This window comes from Balaenoptera acutorostrata, chromosome 4 (assembly GCF_949987535.1).
Source record: "Balaenoptera acutorostrata chromosome 4, mBalAcu1.1, whole genome shotgun sequence".
NCBI classification, from domain to species: domain Eukaryota; kingdom Metazoa; phylum Chordata; class Mammalia; order Artiodactyla; family Balaenopteridae; genus Balaenoptera; species Balaenoptera acutorostrata.
The window spans coordinates 96,667,218-96,684,842 of record NC_080067.1 but is presented as its reverse complement, the minus strand read 5'-3'; the positions used below and the strand labels follow the sequence as shown (position 1 = coordinate 96,684,842).

The following is a 17,625-nucleotide window of genomic DNA, read 5'->3' as shown; positions in this document are numbered from 1 at the left end:
TGTCCCTGTTTTGCCCCTTGATGACATTGGAAAAATTATGTAAATCTGAGGCTCCTCTTACTCAGCTGTAAAGTGGGCTTAATTACACCCACTTAACAGGATTGTATAATATTAAATAAATTAATATATGCAATACATGCTTTGCAAGTTACAACGTGGTTCATGATTGGGAAGTAGCAATTAAAGTAGCCAGGAGGTTTTTAGAGCAGCACTGATTTTTCTTATTAGAAAATATATTTAGAACTTATTAGTGAAATGTATCCAAATTTCATATTATAAAGAGCTTTATTATAATAATCAAAACAGAATTTCTTACATATGTCAGCAAAGTAACTTCCATCTTTGAAAAAGGAAGGTGAAAGAAAAAGTAGTGTGGGCATATGGGTAGCACTGTGTAGCCCCTGTTGTTGACTGTATATTCTGCCATTAACTCTTGCTGCTGTGACAAATCACTATGTGTATGAGTGAGGCAAGCTCCCTCCTGCTTGCCCACTCTACATAATGCCGTTCATGTAAATATGGAAGGCTTGGTTAGATACTCGTTGCAAAGTACTGTGGAGATTCCAGGTAAAAAGGAACTGAATTAATGAGAAATGGTCTTAGTAGAGTTAAGAATCTTGCTTAAGGGCAAAATGACACTAAATTTGAAAATTCAATACTTGGAAGACTGCTTCTCCCTAAAATCAGCTAATGCCATGCCTTAATGATGTAGAAGAGCTTCTTAAGTGATTTTCCAGGTTTATTTGGTTTATAATTTTTTATAGAGGAGCTTTTGTTTTCTTTATAGTATAAAGCATTGCCTTTTTATTTAAATAGGATGCTAGAGGATAAAAATCCGGCCAGCAGAGGGAGCAGACTTATGTAAATTAGATTGTAAGAAAAATATTACAGGATGCCTCAGTAAACATGTATTTTGTGGGTAATGTCCATTCTCATACTGTGCACTGAGAGAAAAATGGAAGGAAAGAAGACTGAATTTAGGGTCATCCTAAAACATCTAGCCATTTATATTCTCACTTTGGTAGTTTTCAAAAGGGAAAAAACGCAAGCAAACGGTATGCAAATAGGAACTTGTTCTGTTAATTCTATGAAGTGAAGAACTTTTAAAAACAAATATGAATTTAATACATTTGGTAAATTAAAAAAAGCTTTCAGTACTCGGCACTGAAGTTAGAGCACATTCAGACCAAACATTTTAAGAGACTATAACACCTGAAAGGAACATAAATGGAATGTATAATGCTCTGAACAGGGCACTGTTATGACTCTGAATCAGCAAATAAGCACTTTTGTATCATGTGTATTAAGTCAGAAAATTGGAATATATTTAAGGAAGAAATTTCACCAAGTGTGAAGCAAGTATAAAACAAATGGTTTTCTGCTTAACTCTAAACGGAAACTATAAATGTATCATAGCTCCCTATGTATTCTAATTAATTTCCTTGGCAAATGTGCAGTCTGATATAACATCATTAAGTTAATGCATTTTCAAGCACTTTTCATTAAATACATAATACATTCAAGACAGTAGTCCAAGCATTTGGGAATATATAGATAATGAACATCCTACCTTCTTAAAATGTGTGATCTGGTAAATGACAAGTTAACTCAGTTCCAGTGTGCCACAGTGTAAAGCAGGTGGGCATTGCAGAAGCTAGGATAAGCTGCTTCAGTAAACACTGTAACTACTAAAATAAGAAATACCAATTCTTTTTTACATTGTGGAAAAATAGTTTTGCTTTGTAACCATTAAGACTGAGGAGTTTTGCTTTATTAAGTAAACTAAATTTAACTGTAACTTAAGATTATTTGCCATCTTTTTAGAGTAAAGAACGGTAGCTTAGGAAAAAGAGATTTCCATCTAGAGGTATCATAGATTGTTGATTCTTAACTAGACCCATTGTTTCTGGGGTGTTTTTTTTAAGTTATAATTAGAGATCAGGATGGTGAAAGACATCCAGACCTTTTTATTAGTTTAGAAAACGTTTTAAGTTAATATAAATGAAAAAATAATTTTTTAAACTTTGATTATTTTAGATGGCGTTTAATATATTTGCTTTTAAAAATATGCATGCTCATTCTTACAATTTAAAGGGCTGTATGTAAACTGGTGCACAGAAGATTAAATCATGTTCAGTGATGGGTACAGGAGAAAAGGAAATAGATAATTATTTCTCTTTTATGAGGTCAAAATTATTCATTGAGTCATTTTGACATTTGTTGCCTAGAAACTAGTATTTCCAAACAAGTAAAATTGCCAGGTGTTCTGGTTTGGTAGTTTGAGAATGCTATTTGAAGTTGGTGCAAGGAACTTCTGAGATGGAGGGTCACAGGGCAGGAAGAAAGAGCAAGGCATGGTGAGGAAGGAGCAGAAAAGAAGCAGTGGCAAATGAGAAGCAATAAAGGTGACAGGAAGAGACTGCAGGGAGCAGACCTGAACAAGTGTTTGCCCACAGTGGGCCCGGCTCTGTGTCAGGCCCTGCAGATACTGTGGTGAACATTATACAGCCCTCGTTCTCTGTCAAAGACAAGTGGGATATACAGAGGGAAACACACCGTTTCATTGGGGGATGGATATTGAGTACAGGGTACTGTGGAGACACCTAAGAAGCACCTCTTTCTCAAACTAGTAAGGGCCAGTGGGGGCTTATGTGAGATCCGAGCTCCACTGTGAGGAGACAGTAGTACAGATGCGAAGAGGTGAGAGTCCCTGGTGAGTTCCAGGTGATGGCATGTAACACAGTGTAGGTAGAGCTTTAAGAGTGAGAATTGAGCAAAGAAACGTGAGCCGTAAAACTAAGTAGGGACGAAGTCAGGAAGAATCTTGTGTGCTCTATGAAGGAAGAGGTTTGGACGTCTTCCTGAGTACATTGAGGGACTGACTATTAAAGAGATTCATGCAGGAGAAGGGCATGAGCAGATATTTGTAGTGTGGAGAATTGAAGTCAGCATGGCTATAGATAAGAAGACCAGACCGCTGAGCCAGTATGGGGGATGGACGGGAGCAGACCATGCATGTAACAGGTGGAGGGGACAGAACGTGGTGAGAGATCAGGTGTCGGGGCTAGGAGCCATTTGCAGTGATTTGAACTTATGGTGAGAAAGTAGAAAAGATAGTATATGTTTTCCAGATGTTTCTGTGAAAGGAAGGAATGTCTAGTTCCTATGCACCATGCGGGCTCTGGCATATTTCCCACGGATATGGTGGAGACAGAGGGCTGGCCCAGGCAAGGTGTTTTCTCTGAGAGGCTAGAAATCAAAGATGTAAGCGTGAATCATTGAGGTAGAGAAGCCAGAGCCTGTGACACAGTTGGAATGAGCTGTGAATGCTTTCTAGGAAATTAATCCTGGGCTTTAAAACCAAGAAGATTAGGAAGGAAGTCAGTAAGGGAAGTGCAAGGTGGAGCCTGTGAACAGTCTTAGTACCAGGCAGGCCATTTCTTCTTGGCTGCTAGTTTCATGGCTTGGGGTTAGGCAGTCTCCTGGCCTGATGGCTGGAGGCCAGTTTGTACCAAAAAAGAGGACTAGCTAAAGGAGGAGGAGGATTCAGAGAGGGCTTTAGACTTGAGATTGTGTACAGACCGAAAGAGGAGGTATTAACTAGAAGGAACTGTTGATAGTTCATCAATAGTTCATCAAAGAAACTGAAAGACTAATGGCCCAGGGTAGCAGGAAAGATGAGAAGCACAGACTGGGATCGAGAGGAGGAGCTGACCTTGAAACTCTGCCTTTGAGATAAGGTAGAAGAAACAAGTTTTGAAATTGCTATGCAAGGTGGGACTTCGGGAGGGTCCACATATGAAGACCTTTCTGTTAACCAGGAGGCAAAGACATTTTCTTAGAATGGCTAGGATTATGGCGGGAAGGACAGTATGGAGAAGCTTGGGCTCTGGGGACAGAAGACCTAGGTTTGAATCCTGGCTCTGCCACATGCTGGCAGAATGGCCTTGGGCATGTTGTTTAAGCTTTGTCATTCCCAGCTGCTTCCTGTATAATATATGACCATTATAGTTCCTTTCTCCAAGAGGTATATGGAGGATTAAAGAAATGAATTCATATACAGTGTTTAGCAGGTAGCAAAGGTTTAATCAGGTTAGTTATTATTAGGAGGCAATATTGTATAATGGTCCAGAACCAGACTCCGAAGCCAGACTGGAGCCAGATACTGGTTCCACCAATTATGTGCTAGCAGTGTGACCTTGGACATTCTGTAATGTACAAACATAATGCATAGTTAATCAGGTGATCAGTAAATATGTATTCAACTTCATTGACAGTAAATGACTCCGTGAGCTTGTCTTCTTGTGCTTCAGCTTCTTTCCAATATGATAATTGTGTCCCACCATTTTGATACATATAATATTATAAAAACCTTTGTTAACTTAACAAACTAAACAAGGCAAACTGTATGTTATCTGTGCCTCAGTTTCTTTCATCCGTAAAAAGGAGATTATAATAGTACCTACCTCTTAGGCTTGTGGTGTGTTAAGAGAATTAATAAGTAGAATGCTCTTAGCTTCTGGCACATAGGAAGCAATATATACATAAGCATTATATATATGGAAGCATTTTATACATATATATAACTGTTATTACTGTCCTTACTCATCATCATCAATAGGGGTTGAGGAGAAACCAATAAGTTATAATGGGCACTGTGGGATTGGGTGGGACTAAGACACGTCAAGACTATGAACGAGCACTGAAGACCAACCTGAGATTGGAAAAGTTTGTAGTAGTGTGAGACCACGGGAGCAGCTGGCAGCTTGGGGATAGACTGGGAAAGAAAAAAGGTTAGGTGAGTTCAGAGTTGAGGTTAATTAGCAGACCAGTTATGATAGGAAAAGAGAGCTAGTGAGCTGAAGGTGCTATGCTATTCTATTTTGAGAGAATAATGAGAGTCAGTAACAAATAACCAGAGAGCGGAATAAAGCTACGAAAACATGTTCTTAGACTAGTACTGACAGCTGTTTGGAAGTGACTTAGATTTCATTATATTTATTACATCGCCTTGTCAATTTGCCTGTTTCTCCCCTCCCCTCCCGAGCAACCCTTCTGGGTTCTTATTTTTCCTTCTCTGCGTATTTTCTTTTCAAGCCTTATATCTCTTCTGCCTTCTAGCAAAACAATGTAAAGAAACAGCATACTAAGAAAGCAGAGAGGTGTTGTTTCTGTGTTCACATCCTCACGTACTCCCTGTCTGGCACGGGATGTTTGCTCTGACAGATCCAGAAAATATAGCATCTGGCATGTTCTTCACCCTCAAGGGTCTCTGTGGGAGGAGTTCACATGGAATCATTATACACATATTGTACGGGAAAATGATGATCGTTATACAATCAAGTGTCAAAAAATATGGCACAGCCATTAAACGTGGGTGGCCAAAACAGGTGCTCAGGGAGGAAAGAGACAGGAGCTGGGGCAAATGAAGATAGCTCCTCAGAAATGGGAGTTCAGAGGGACTTGCACAGAAAGTGAGAATGGGCGTGTGGGGTACGGTGTGCGGGCCTGGGAGAGCTGAGGAAGCACAGGGCAGGTGCTGCCAGACGGGACGACACCAGCCTGGCAGGGGAGCAGAGGCGGCAGGGGCGACGGTTAAATGAGAGGTAAGGCTGTACACGTAACTCCCACAGTGCATAGCTCAACATGTGATCATTCCATGCGCGTTCAGCTGCATTGAGAGTAAATGAGGAAGAGACTCCCGTGAGTTTGTCTTGTTGTGCGTCAGATTCTTGTCGGTGGGATAAGTATGTCCTAACCATCTCATAAATGGATTAAAAAAAAGAAAAGCACCTTTGTTAATTTAGAAACTAAAAGAGGCAAATGTATTATGCTAAGCCTGTTGAAGAGTAGGAATTTGGTGACTTTGTGATGAAGAATGTAAACGCCACCATAAAATTGTAAGAAAACAGAGAGTTGGGCTTTTGGGGGAGGGTGGTGTGATGGGGAACATGTTCCAGCCTGTTACAGAGTTCCTTGTGTAAGTAGTTTTTCTTCCCTGAGTCACTTCTTTTGGTGCCTTATCTCTTTCAAGGTAGCTGTTGTTTCTATCTGTAGCCTAGAGTAGCATGCATTTTGACAACCATGTTAAGCTCTCCTAAGGCTAAATGTCAAGGAGTTGTAAGTATTAGAGATCTTAGAATACATATTCCTTCATGAGAGAAGGACACAGGAACCAGAACTGCCAGTATAGCTAAGCCGTTCTTTAAATAGTGTGTGTCTTATTAGTATTCATGAAGAGCATGTAGATAACATCTTGACAGAGTTAAAGTTTCAACTTGAAGAGCTACTGCTTTTCAATAAGGAGTGCATTTAAAGACACTCTTTGCATGAATAGAGTGACTGAATTGCTTCTAAAATGAGAGTATTACTTTATAGAAAGATATTTTTCATTTAATCTGTCTACAGTTTAGAATTGTCATTAGAATTAATAAATAATAATGATTAGCACTTGTAGGGCTTTAATCTTCAAAGAGTTTTAAAGTTAATCTAATTTAATTGTCGCTTGGAGTCATCAGAGAGGTACACTTACTTTTCTGCTGTGAACCATTGAAAGTGTTCACTTTCCAACCCTTCGGTGCTCCCTTTAGGTAGTTCCATGGCTCATAAGCTATTTGTTCTATGGGAAATGCCCAGAGCATCAACAGATGGAAGGCTTTATATTAGAGCTTCTTGTCCTAGGTGTGCATTTGGGCTCTTGAGTTGGGCTTCCTGCTTCTAGTGCCAGCTTCTCTGCTGCTAACTGTGTGACCTTAGGCAAGTGGCTTAACCCTCAGCTTCTTCAACTGGGATGCATAGTATAGTACCTGCCTCAAGGGTTCTTGTAAGGATTAAATGAGATAATCAATATTAAGTATGAAGCGATTAGTATTTAATAAATATTAGCTGTGTATTAGTATTGTTTTTAAAATTATCCTTAGGAACAATTCATTCTGGGAAGTTGTGATATGTGGTTAAGTGTTAGGTGAGGAAATTATAAGCCATAAATACCCTTTACAGTGACCGCTGTGTACCAGGCTCAGTTTGAGGTCCTGGGACAGAAGAGTAAGAAACCATGACGCCTTCCCTCTAGAAGTTCACAACCTATTTTGTGGAGGATAGCGAGGGCATAAATAAAACTAACTGAAACACCATGGTAAGTGCTTGACCAGCAAGCTCAAGTGTGATCAAAGAGCGATGGCATTTGACTTAAGGTTTTCACAGAAAGCTTTAGAAGGGAAGTGATATATTACCTGGGCTTTGGAGGAGGATGTCCGTTTTGGCAGAAAGTGGGAGAATTTTAGGGAGTGCGCGAGGCAGTGGAAGCGAGGGATGTCGAGCGCAGCAGCACTCTCAGAAGGTTTTAAGCAGGTTGGTCCAACTTGTGGGAAGCCCTAGAGCTACCGATTTACCACCATTTCTTGGCGCTGATTTTTCATCTTCTCTGTAGATCTGAGACAGCTCTAAAGCTTTACAGTCTTAGTTGGACCCAGGAGAGGCCTTACTTGAGGTTAGAAGGCATGGCTGTCTGACAGTGAAATTTCGTGGGCCTCCCTTACCTTCCCCTGTCTCATTTGGTCTGAATTTCCATTAATATGATTTGAATGGGATTTTATTGGACATTTAGGAAACAGTTTAAACTCTAAAATACCCCTGTGACACAGTTAAATTTACACAGTGTTTTAAAAGCTAAAGTGTGCTGATTGCCTAAGTTGTGAGACAAGAGGATCTTACAGAATTTATGACTATGCCAAGGCCCTGTTTCTGACTGTATATCACTCAGACAAAAGAAAAGAAACTTTCCCTCTTTCTTTTTCAGTTGCTGAGGCTGGAGGTTATATCATCTGGGAAGCATGTGGACCACTGTTAAATGGGAGTCCTCTGTGCTGTCTCTTGAACTGCATCTTAGGCTGAGTTAAGCGAGAACCTGCTGCCTGTTAAACCCATACTCCCTCTAAAAAGCTTGTGGGTAAAGGGAGGATTTACTAACATGGAGTGAGAACCTTCTAGATGCCAGGCTCTGTGCTGGGTGTTATATAAAAAGTGTTCTCACAGTAGAGCTATTACTTAGTTTTAATGTGTGGAAAGATCAGCAAGATGAATAACTTTACAACAAGCAGTTAGTGGTAGAGGCCGGATTCTAAAGGAGGCCTGTTAGGCTTCAGTGTCCATTTTTTTCTTTTGTTAAATGTGGTATTTACTTTGTCCTGTTTCTTCTATGATATTTCTTCTTTAAATTTCTCATGAAGCTTGACCTCAGCAAAGGTCTTCATGAATGGGCTTGCTGCATTTGAAGAATATAGGTAAATGAAGTTTTTCCTAATTTATCACCAAGTTGATTTACATTTACTTCAGTATTATGAGTATCTAATTAGGGTAACTCATCTGGCAAAGAAAAGGGAACACATGGGTTGGTTTGTTTTTATAAGATAATATTCAATACAGCTGACCCTTGAATGCAGGGGTTATATAGCTTTACAGTCACCTGCCTGTACCCATGGCTCCCATCTGTAGATTCAACTAACCGTGGATCATGTAGTAATGCAGTCTGTTTTTATTGAAAAAAATTTGATGTATAAGTGGATGCTCACAGTTCAAACCCGTGTTGTTCAAGGGTCAACTGTATTTTGGATAGGGACCTTCAGCCTCCATCGTTTGATAATCTCAGCAACATAATTTTATGATATTGAGTCTTTCAAGTACAGAGTCCACTGGTAGTTGAATAACCTGATTTGTTATTCTACAGTTGTCTTGCAGAAAGGAAGAAGGACCCCTTTTGAATAAAGTCCCCCAATTGCTTCATTCATTACATATAGATTGCTAGCTTAATTTGCTCATGTTCCAGAACAAGAAGCCAAACTTTATAATGTGTGGGGGGTTTTTAGTGGCAAAATAATTACAAAGGTAGTCCTCTGTTACTGTCAAAAATTAACAGTTTTTCCTCCTCATTGTTGAAATAAGAAAAGCAATATGCTTGAGTCTCAAAATTCTGCCTTCTTTTCCCTTTTCTTTCTCAGAAGATGTTTTTCTTCACCTTTTCTTTCATTCTTCTCTCTTGCTTTCTCATTACTTCTGAATGATAATCAGGAGCATCATCCCCTCCCCCACTCCCCACACACACATTCTTTTGCCTTCTTTCAACAGTTTGAAAACAGATCCATGGTGAATTAAAAAGTAATCAGATAACGATAAGTTATTAAAATCTCTAGTTTATAGTTTGGGGTATTTCATGGTCATTAGGTCAGTTACACTTTTCTTGACTGTTTTGTCCCAGGTTTACTATCTTCAATTCAGCTTTCATTCATGCTAAAAATACTTACTTCCCCCCTACTTTGTTCTAGACTGTGCTAGAGGTTATCAATCTTATTTTTCGTACAGCACAGGGTTCGGTGGTTCTCACACAGAACATGCCACCCTGGCCTGCATTCAGTGTTATATACATAGTCTTCAGACCTCCTTTTTTCCCACTCAGGAAGAAATATCTGAATTCACAGGAATGAGAGAGATGGGGGTTAATTTTGAAGCCATTCTACTGTATAAAAATAGTGAATTATCACCATAATTTAGCATGGAGTTTCATATGGTTGTTTATAACAATTCTCACAACTAACTGATCTTGGTGTTCTGATAAGCCAGATGCTTCTATATAAAGATAACTAGTCTTGGATCATCAAGAAAAAGGCCTAGTGATGGAGGTAAGATGCACCCAAATAATTGTAATTCAAGGGAAAATGTGGTAAGTGTTGTTAGCAATATAAAATCTTTCTATTGTATTTATGGGGATGGAGAGATTAATTTGGGGAGCATCAGAGAAGATATACATTATCGTAGTGCCATAGCAGCTATGTGGAAAGAATCAGAACATTGAGGTGGAGGGAGGTGAATGTGGTTATTCTGAACCCCAAAGCCACATATACCATCCATTCATTTGATTCTTGATATTCTGTTTGAATATTGAAGTTACACATAAATATATGCAAAGGCACATACACTTAAACACAGTTCACACATAATCAAATAGCATAATCAGAATCCTTGAGGCTAAATGATGTATTTTTCTCTGGGCACTGGCAATCACTTTGACCTCTCCCGTTGATAACAGCTTGCCTGACGTATAGTTTCCCATTAAGTTCTTTTACTGTTTAAAAACTGTGTTATAAAATATCCGGTATTAAGACCCAGTATGGGTTTAATTACCACTCAGGCATCTCATCCTGAAATGATTAATAAGCCACAAAAATAGCTGTTTCCTCTTCTCTCTATATAGCGTCGGTATTTTTAGAAATTGGGTTTTGCATGCCAAGTTTTATTCGTAGATAGACTGGGAATTGTTAAATGGTCTATCAATTCAAAGAAATCGTCGTTCCTTTATTATTTATTAAGAGCTTACCAGATAACTAATTCCATTTAGAGTTTTCAATAACTTCTACTCTTGAGGCAGCCACATGAATCATGTAATTGCTTCAGATACTCAGCAGAAGTTTCTTGCTAAAAAAACCACGGGAACATGTTTTTCTCACCTCCCCACCCTTTTTTTGTTTTTTTTTTTGACTAAACACAGCTTTTAATAATGAGGATTTTATCAAAATGAAGATTAAAAGATTATTAAAATGAAGATTTTATTGTAGTACAAGAAATAATCTGAACATCTATCAATCATGGAATAATTGAGAAAATTGTGATGTGTTCCTATTTTGGAATATTATATGGTTATTACAAAATGAGGATGATCAAGGTGTATTGACTTAGAAGAGCATGATATTTTCAACTTAAAAGTTTTAAATGGCTGTGTTTACTGATATATTTGTGTATAGAAAAAGGTACAGAATGATATTGTCCTAAGGATATTAAAGTTGGTCAAAGGATAGGAAAACAGAGGAGATGATTATTAACAGAAGAGAATCCAGAAGTAGACTTTATACACATGTGATAATGTAGTATAGGATAAAAGTAGCATTTCAAAGGAATGGGGAAAAGCTGGACGATTTAATAAATGGTTTGGAACAGTTGGTTAGCTATTTGGGGGGAAAAAAAAAAGCTAGACCCCTCCCTCACTCCTTTGTCAGAATGAATTCCAGATTGATCAGTTATTTACATGGTTTTTTTAGAATAATGAAGTCACGTAAGTTCTCGAAGGAAACATTAGTGAGTATTTTTCGATTTTGAAGTGAAGAAGACTTAAATATGACCCCAAACTCAGAAACAAGGAAGGAAGATTAAAAAATTGCTTATGTCGTATTGTTTTGAAGGCTTGAGAACTAGATGAATACTGAAACTATATGTTCATGGATCCTAGTGTCAGCAACATGGCATTAAAAGTTCATTGATAGTACTTTGCAAGTGTTTGGACCAATACAGATTTAAACTGACCAAAAAGACCACCACCCTGTGATTTTGGCAACGGCATTTACGTTTGTAATTGTCAGCATGAACCATTTAAGTTGATGGCATTTAACTGTATTGTTTCAGTTTTCACATGAGTATGTATAAAGAGTAATTTGTATATTAATGTTACTTCAGATGAATGAATGAAAAATATTAAATAATTATGAGAAAGCATGTAAGAAACTGTGTATAATCTACCTTTGGGCTGTGGGGCTGGGCATGATGGAGAAGGTAAACCTCATTTTTTGGTATTTTCACCTTTGTAATATAAATATGTAGTTTCTTTCATTGAGAAAAACTTTTAAAAATATTCACTGAAAAATAATTTAGAATTTTCGGCTTCTGAAAGATATTGTCAGATTCATAGCCTGACTATAGCCTAGCTATTTCAGCCAGTCGTCTTTTAGGGGAAAGAAGCCTAGAGAGCAAAACTTTGTTGCTGGATTGTAGTGCATATGTAATAGGGAGATGCAGAGATCTTTGTGATTTGTTGTATCACAGGCTGGTACAGAGGGGGCTCATCCCACTGAGTGATTCATGCCATAGACGGGATCCTTGGAGGCTGCACAGTTAGATTTATTTATTTATGTATGTATGTATGTATGTATTATGTATGTATGTATGGCTGTGCTGGGTCTTCGTTTCTGTGCGAGGGCTTTCTCTAGTTGCAGCAAGTGGGGGCCACTCTTCATCGCAGTGCGCAGGCCTCTCACTATCGCGTCCTCTCTTGTTGCGGAGCAGAGGCTCCAGACGCGCAGGCTCAGTAGTTGTGGCGCACGAGCTTAGCTGCTCCACGGCATGTGGGATCCTCCCAGACCAGGGCTCGAACCCATGTCCCCTGCATTGGCAGGCGGATTCTCAACCACTGCGCCACCAGGGAAGCCCCCATGCACAGTTAGTTTTTGAAAAATGTGTGTCGTCTTATGAAATAGTTTTATTTTAAATCTAAAACATTTGATTCTTATAAAGCATTCATTTTACTTAATAATACTTCAGACTCAGATTTATCATAGTCTAGAATGTGAAATTCATGTAAATTATGATGATAAAATAGGAGCCATTGGAGAATGTAGGGAGGCCCACCTCTGTGAGCACCTTTGCTCCCCTGGGAGGTATCTTTCACATTCCTCTGGTGGAAAACTTCGAGAAACACTATTTTGAGTAAATACGAACAGGTGACAGTAACTTGTAATCATCCTAACACTTTATTTGGGTTTTGAGTTCTGAAGTTATGAAGTGGTAGGAAGCAGATTTCATAAAAGGCAAATTTTATTAGCCATTTAACCCACTAAAATGAATGTTTGATTATGTACTTAGTTCTTACTGAATCCAGTAAATGTCTAAGCTGGTAGATATTTTAATCATTAAAACTATAATCCAGTTAAAGTTAAGGAAGCTAAATAAACTAATTTTAATCAAATTTACTTTGATTTCTCTGTTTCTCCTTATTTTCATTACTACAGGTCACAGTAATGAAAGGCAGTAATAGAAATAAAGATCATTCAGCAGAAGGAGAAGGGGCTGGAAAACGACCAAAACGAAAGTGTCTTCAGTGGCATCCATTGCTAGCAAAGAAACTTCTTGACTTTTCGGAAGAGGAAGAAGAGGACGACGAAGAGGAGGATATTGATAAGGTGATTTCCTCCTTTTATTGTAGAAGTTTTAAGTTTATTTGACCATTCATTCTAGAAACTGCAGTGAACATGTGTGGTGCAAAGGAGGTGTTTCTAACAGTCTGTATAACTTGAATCCTAGTTAACTACTTAATCTGCATTTTTATTCCAAATGTTGATGACTCTTAAAGTATCTGTAGTAGTAGTTTAAACTGAAACAGATCCTTCTTAAATAGTATTTCTGTCAATTAACTAATAATTTGCAGACAATATTCAAACGCAGTGAGTTCGTAAAATTTGAGGTGCTTACCTGCACCCACCTGTTGCTCCTGGCCTCTCTTTCTTCCCTCCCAGCCTAGCCTCGCCACCGTAGGCAGGTTCAGAGCTGTTCAGGTCCTCATCTCTGAGGCCTCCAGAGCATCTGGCTGCTGTCACCCCTCTGTGCCTCTGTGCTCAGTCAGTCCTCCTGGTCCCCTCCTCTGGTCTCACACTTGAGCAGCCGGATCTTGCGAGAAAGTCACACAGCCGTGCGGCTGGCTTTAGAAAGCCACACGTCCCTTCAGATCTTGGCATGACTGGTTCCTCCTCTTCGTCATTCAGGTCTCAGCACAAGGACTACCTCCCCATCATCTCAGGTGTCCCTCCCACCCAATGCATTCCACGTCTGAGGATTTCCTCCCTCACACTTCTTATTTGCCTTGTGTTTAGCTGTGCACTTGTTTATGTCTGCCTTCCTAGACTAGGCTATAGCTCGGTAAGAGCAGGGGTCTTGCCCTTCCTGTCCTCTTCTCCTTCCTCAAAGCCTGGAATGGTGGCTGACACAGAGTAGATTTTGAATAGTTATATGCTCAGTAGAAGAATAGATGAGTACTGGACTTCCCTGGTGGCGCAGTGGTTAAGAATCCACCTGCCAATGCAGGGGACACGGGTTCAAGCCCTGGTCCGGGAAGATCCCACATGCCACGGAGCAACTAAGCCCGTGTGCCACAACTACTGAGCCTGCACTCTAGAGCCTGCGAGCCACAACTACTGAAACCCGCACGCCTAGAGCCCATGCTCCTCAACAAGAGAAGCCACTGCAACGAGGAGCCCGCACACTGCAACAACGAGTAGCCCCCGCTCGCCACAGCTAGAGAAAGCCCGTGCGCAGCAATGAAGACCCAATGCAGCCATCAATCAATCAATCAATAAAAAATAGATGAGTACTTATTTTGTGTCACTGCAAATTTCATAAACATACTTTTACTATTCTTCAGGCCTTCGATATCCGTTCAGTCTTTTGTCCTAGGCTTGGGTCAGCTCCCTCTTCCACTCGTCTCAGCAGGAATTATAAACATTTTCCCTGTTTCACAGACATCTTCTCTGGGTACTGTTTATGGTCTCCTCACTGTTGAACTTTTCTTCTCTTTCACAGAGAAAATAGAGGCCACCAGAAATGACTCCTTCAGCCTTCTCTACTTACTCATCTTACTCTTATCTCACTCCTTATCCATCTTTTCCTTTCCGTTTTCAGAGAAATGGTGTTATTCTTCCTGTTTGAGGAAATTGCCAAGTTTATGTTTATGCTTAATTTGATCTCTCTGACACATTTGCACCTGTTGATCACTTGGTCCTTGAAGCTGTCTGCTGTTTCCATGACAGCAATCACTCACTTCTATTCCTCCCTTCCCAACTGTACCATTCTAGTTCCTTCCAGTTGATGTCCCTCCATTATTCTACCTTCAAATGTTGATGTTCTCTGGGCTTCTTATCTTAATTCCTGTCTCCACCCTGGACCTTTCTCCTAAACTCTGGACTTGTATTTCTGACTGTTTACTTGACATATCCACTTAGGTATCAAATCAGAATCTCAGTTTGAATGTGTTCAAAATGAAGCTCTCACTTTTCTCCTGCAAACCCCATCCTCCTACATCTTTCCTTTCTCAGTGAATGGCAACTCCAGCTGTCAAGTTGGTCAGACCTGAAACCTTGTCTGTTTTCTTTTGCTCGAGTCTTACATCTGTGCATCCATCAGTAAATTCTCAGCCATACCTTCAAAATATGTTCTCAAGTTGACCCCTTGTTAGCAGTGTCACTACTGCTACCTTGATCCAAGCCACCACCAATGCTAGTGCAGATTATTGTATTCTGCCTCTCTCTCTGCCTCTGCTCTTGCCGTTCTACAGTCTGTTCTCAACAAAGCAACCAGAGAGATCCTTCCAGAGTGGCAGGCCAGTTGTGCTACTCTTCATCTTCATGAGGATGGGGGGTCTGTCTGCTCACTGTTATGTCTGCATCACCTAAAACAGTGCCTGCTCCGTATCGGGTACCCAGTAAATAGTTATTAAGTGAAAGAATGAAGTCATCGAGTCCTGTTCTCTTTTTGGTCCACATTCAGAGATCTCACCCACACCCTTGGTCTTACTTCTTTATATTGGTACATCAGTTCATTATCCCAACTGGGACTTCTCTGCTAAGAGCCACTTCACATTCTGCCACCAGATCTAATTTCTCTCATTTGAGATAAAGTGTTCTCTGTTGTGTATGAAGGAATCTTGCTGCCAAAGTTGGAAACACTCTTCCTTTTTCAACCTTTACATCCAGTTAGACACCAGTCACTCTTGGTTCTACCTCATTAGTGAATATTGTTTCTGTTTTCAGTTCTCCATTCTCATGATTACTGCCTTGATTTCAGCCCTGTCTCCATTCTCGCATGGACAGCTGGAATAAACTTTTAACTTGTTCCTCTAGTTTTGTTTGACTCTAGTTTTGCTACTGTAATTTATGCTCAACGCTGATGACAGGACTTCCCTCAAAATACAGATCTAACAATGTCTTTCCCCTGCTTAAAACCACTCATGGCTCTTCATTGCATCCAGCTGTGGTTTCCATATCCTGGTCCAGTGCTAGTGTTGATTTGTTGCAGAGTGTTACTTGGCCTCTGGTGAAAGAAAAATAGGTCCAGATACCTTTTCGTTTTAATTTAATTTATATATCATACATTTATTTATTTGTTTACTTACTTTTTGATGAGTTAATTTAATGAAACAATTATAATATTAGATAGTAGTTAAAAATTTTTTTAATGTTCATACTTGGCAAAACAAAAAGTTGGTAATCTGTGTTGGTCCCCTCCCAAGGGTTTTTATTGATCCATGCAGTCTGAAACCACTCATTTACAGGGTTAATGTAACAGGGTTAACACTTTTTTTTCTTTTTTTTTTTTTAACACGACTGAGCACATTCTTCATGAAGTGGCCCATACCTTCTTCTGTAACCTTAGATTCCTGTTCTAATCTTTTATATACTGGTACTATTGAGCTGCATATAAGTGTCTGAACTATTGAGCTTTAATCTCTGTTAGTTCCCCATGACTCCCCATTGACTACCCTACACTCTCTGATTCATCTTTCAAAATTTAGCCCAGACCACACCTTTTCTAGGGAGACTCCCCTGTTCTCCTGCCCATCTGCTAGTGCTTCATTACTGCACTGGTTCATTGTTGAAGTCATCATCCTGCTTTTTAATTTATTTGCTTATATATCGTTCTCCTCTCCCCAAACAGTGAGCTCCTTGGGCCAGGATTTGTCTTATTTATCTCAGCTCTTGGCTTGAGTTTTATGATTTAGTAACTGAATCAAAAGTTATTCTTTTCTGAAGGGAAACTATAATTACTTCCTCAACCTACATAATACATTTTTTTATGCCTAAATTTTTTCTGTAGCTTCTCAGTTTCAGAATGCTAAATAAATATTCCTTGAAAACTCAAATCATTTTTAATGATTGTACACATAATGAGGAAGATAAATCTGTATCCTTCACCCCCAGTAATAATCCCTAATGTATTTCCAAATCAAGTAGCTATGACTTCACGATTGTTCTGTACTATTTGTGTTTGAAGATAATTGATGGTTAATTAAATGCATGTGCAATACTTAATTTAAACTTAAAAGACTTTTTAAAAACATCTAATGGATTAAGCTAGTGATTTGTCCTAGAGCGTCTGTAACTGTTGCCCAATAAACACGATATAAGAGAACCTGGTTGCTTTATAGTAGTGGTTCTCAAAGTGTGATCCCCAGGCCAGCAGCCTCAGCATAACCTGGCAACTTGTTAGAAATACACATTCTCAAGGCCCACTCTAGACCTACAGAATCAGAAGCTCTGGGAATGGGACTTAATCTGTGTTTTAACAAGACCTCCAGGGATTCCAGTGCCCACTCATATTTAAGAACTACTGCCCTACTGTGTAATGCAGTCTGACAACTACCTCGATCCTTCTTGATTTTAACTATGAAGCAGCAAGTAAAGAAATGGTTTTAGTAAGCATTCTGGACTTCTGTTCTTGGTTGCACTGTCATATTTTAGCCTTAGAAGATACTTAACAATCCTGTTATATTCTGAGATTCTGTGATCAGAAATGTGCTTTAAGAAATTTAACCTGCAGCCATGCACAGGAAGTATTGTAAGAGATTGAAAGCAGGAAGACAAGGCCATAGGCAAGAGTGGTACTAGGGCAGTGGCAATGAGAATGACACAGATGGAGAGGATCAGAGCTTTGCAGAAGTCCTTGAAGACCTTGAACGAAATGCTTAGGAAAAGGGAGGATTCAAAACAGACTTTGAAAGTTGAAGTCCTATCACCATTGAATTTCAGTGGACAAGAAAGT

At 39.3% G+C, this 17,625-nt stretch overlaps 1 protein-coding gene across 8 annotated transcripts in view; it reads left to right on the top strand.

Moving 5' to 3' along the window:
• BBX (BBX high mobility group box domain containing) overlaps positions 1–17,625 on the top strand; it is a 284,858-nt gene that overhangs the window by 172,343 nt on the left and 94,890 nt on the right. For all 8 annotated transcript variants that reach the window (XM_057545012.1, XM_007187142.3, XM_007187145.3 and 5 more), the window contains one exon: positions 12,828–12,998. In XM_057545012.1, the coding sequence (XP_057400995.1) occupies positions 12,837–12,998 (162 nt within the window). In that variant the 5' untranslated portion in view covers positions 12,828–12,836. Of the gene's footprint in view, positions 1–12,827; positions 12,999–17,625 lie in introns of those variants that run through there.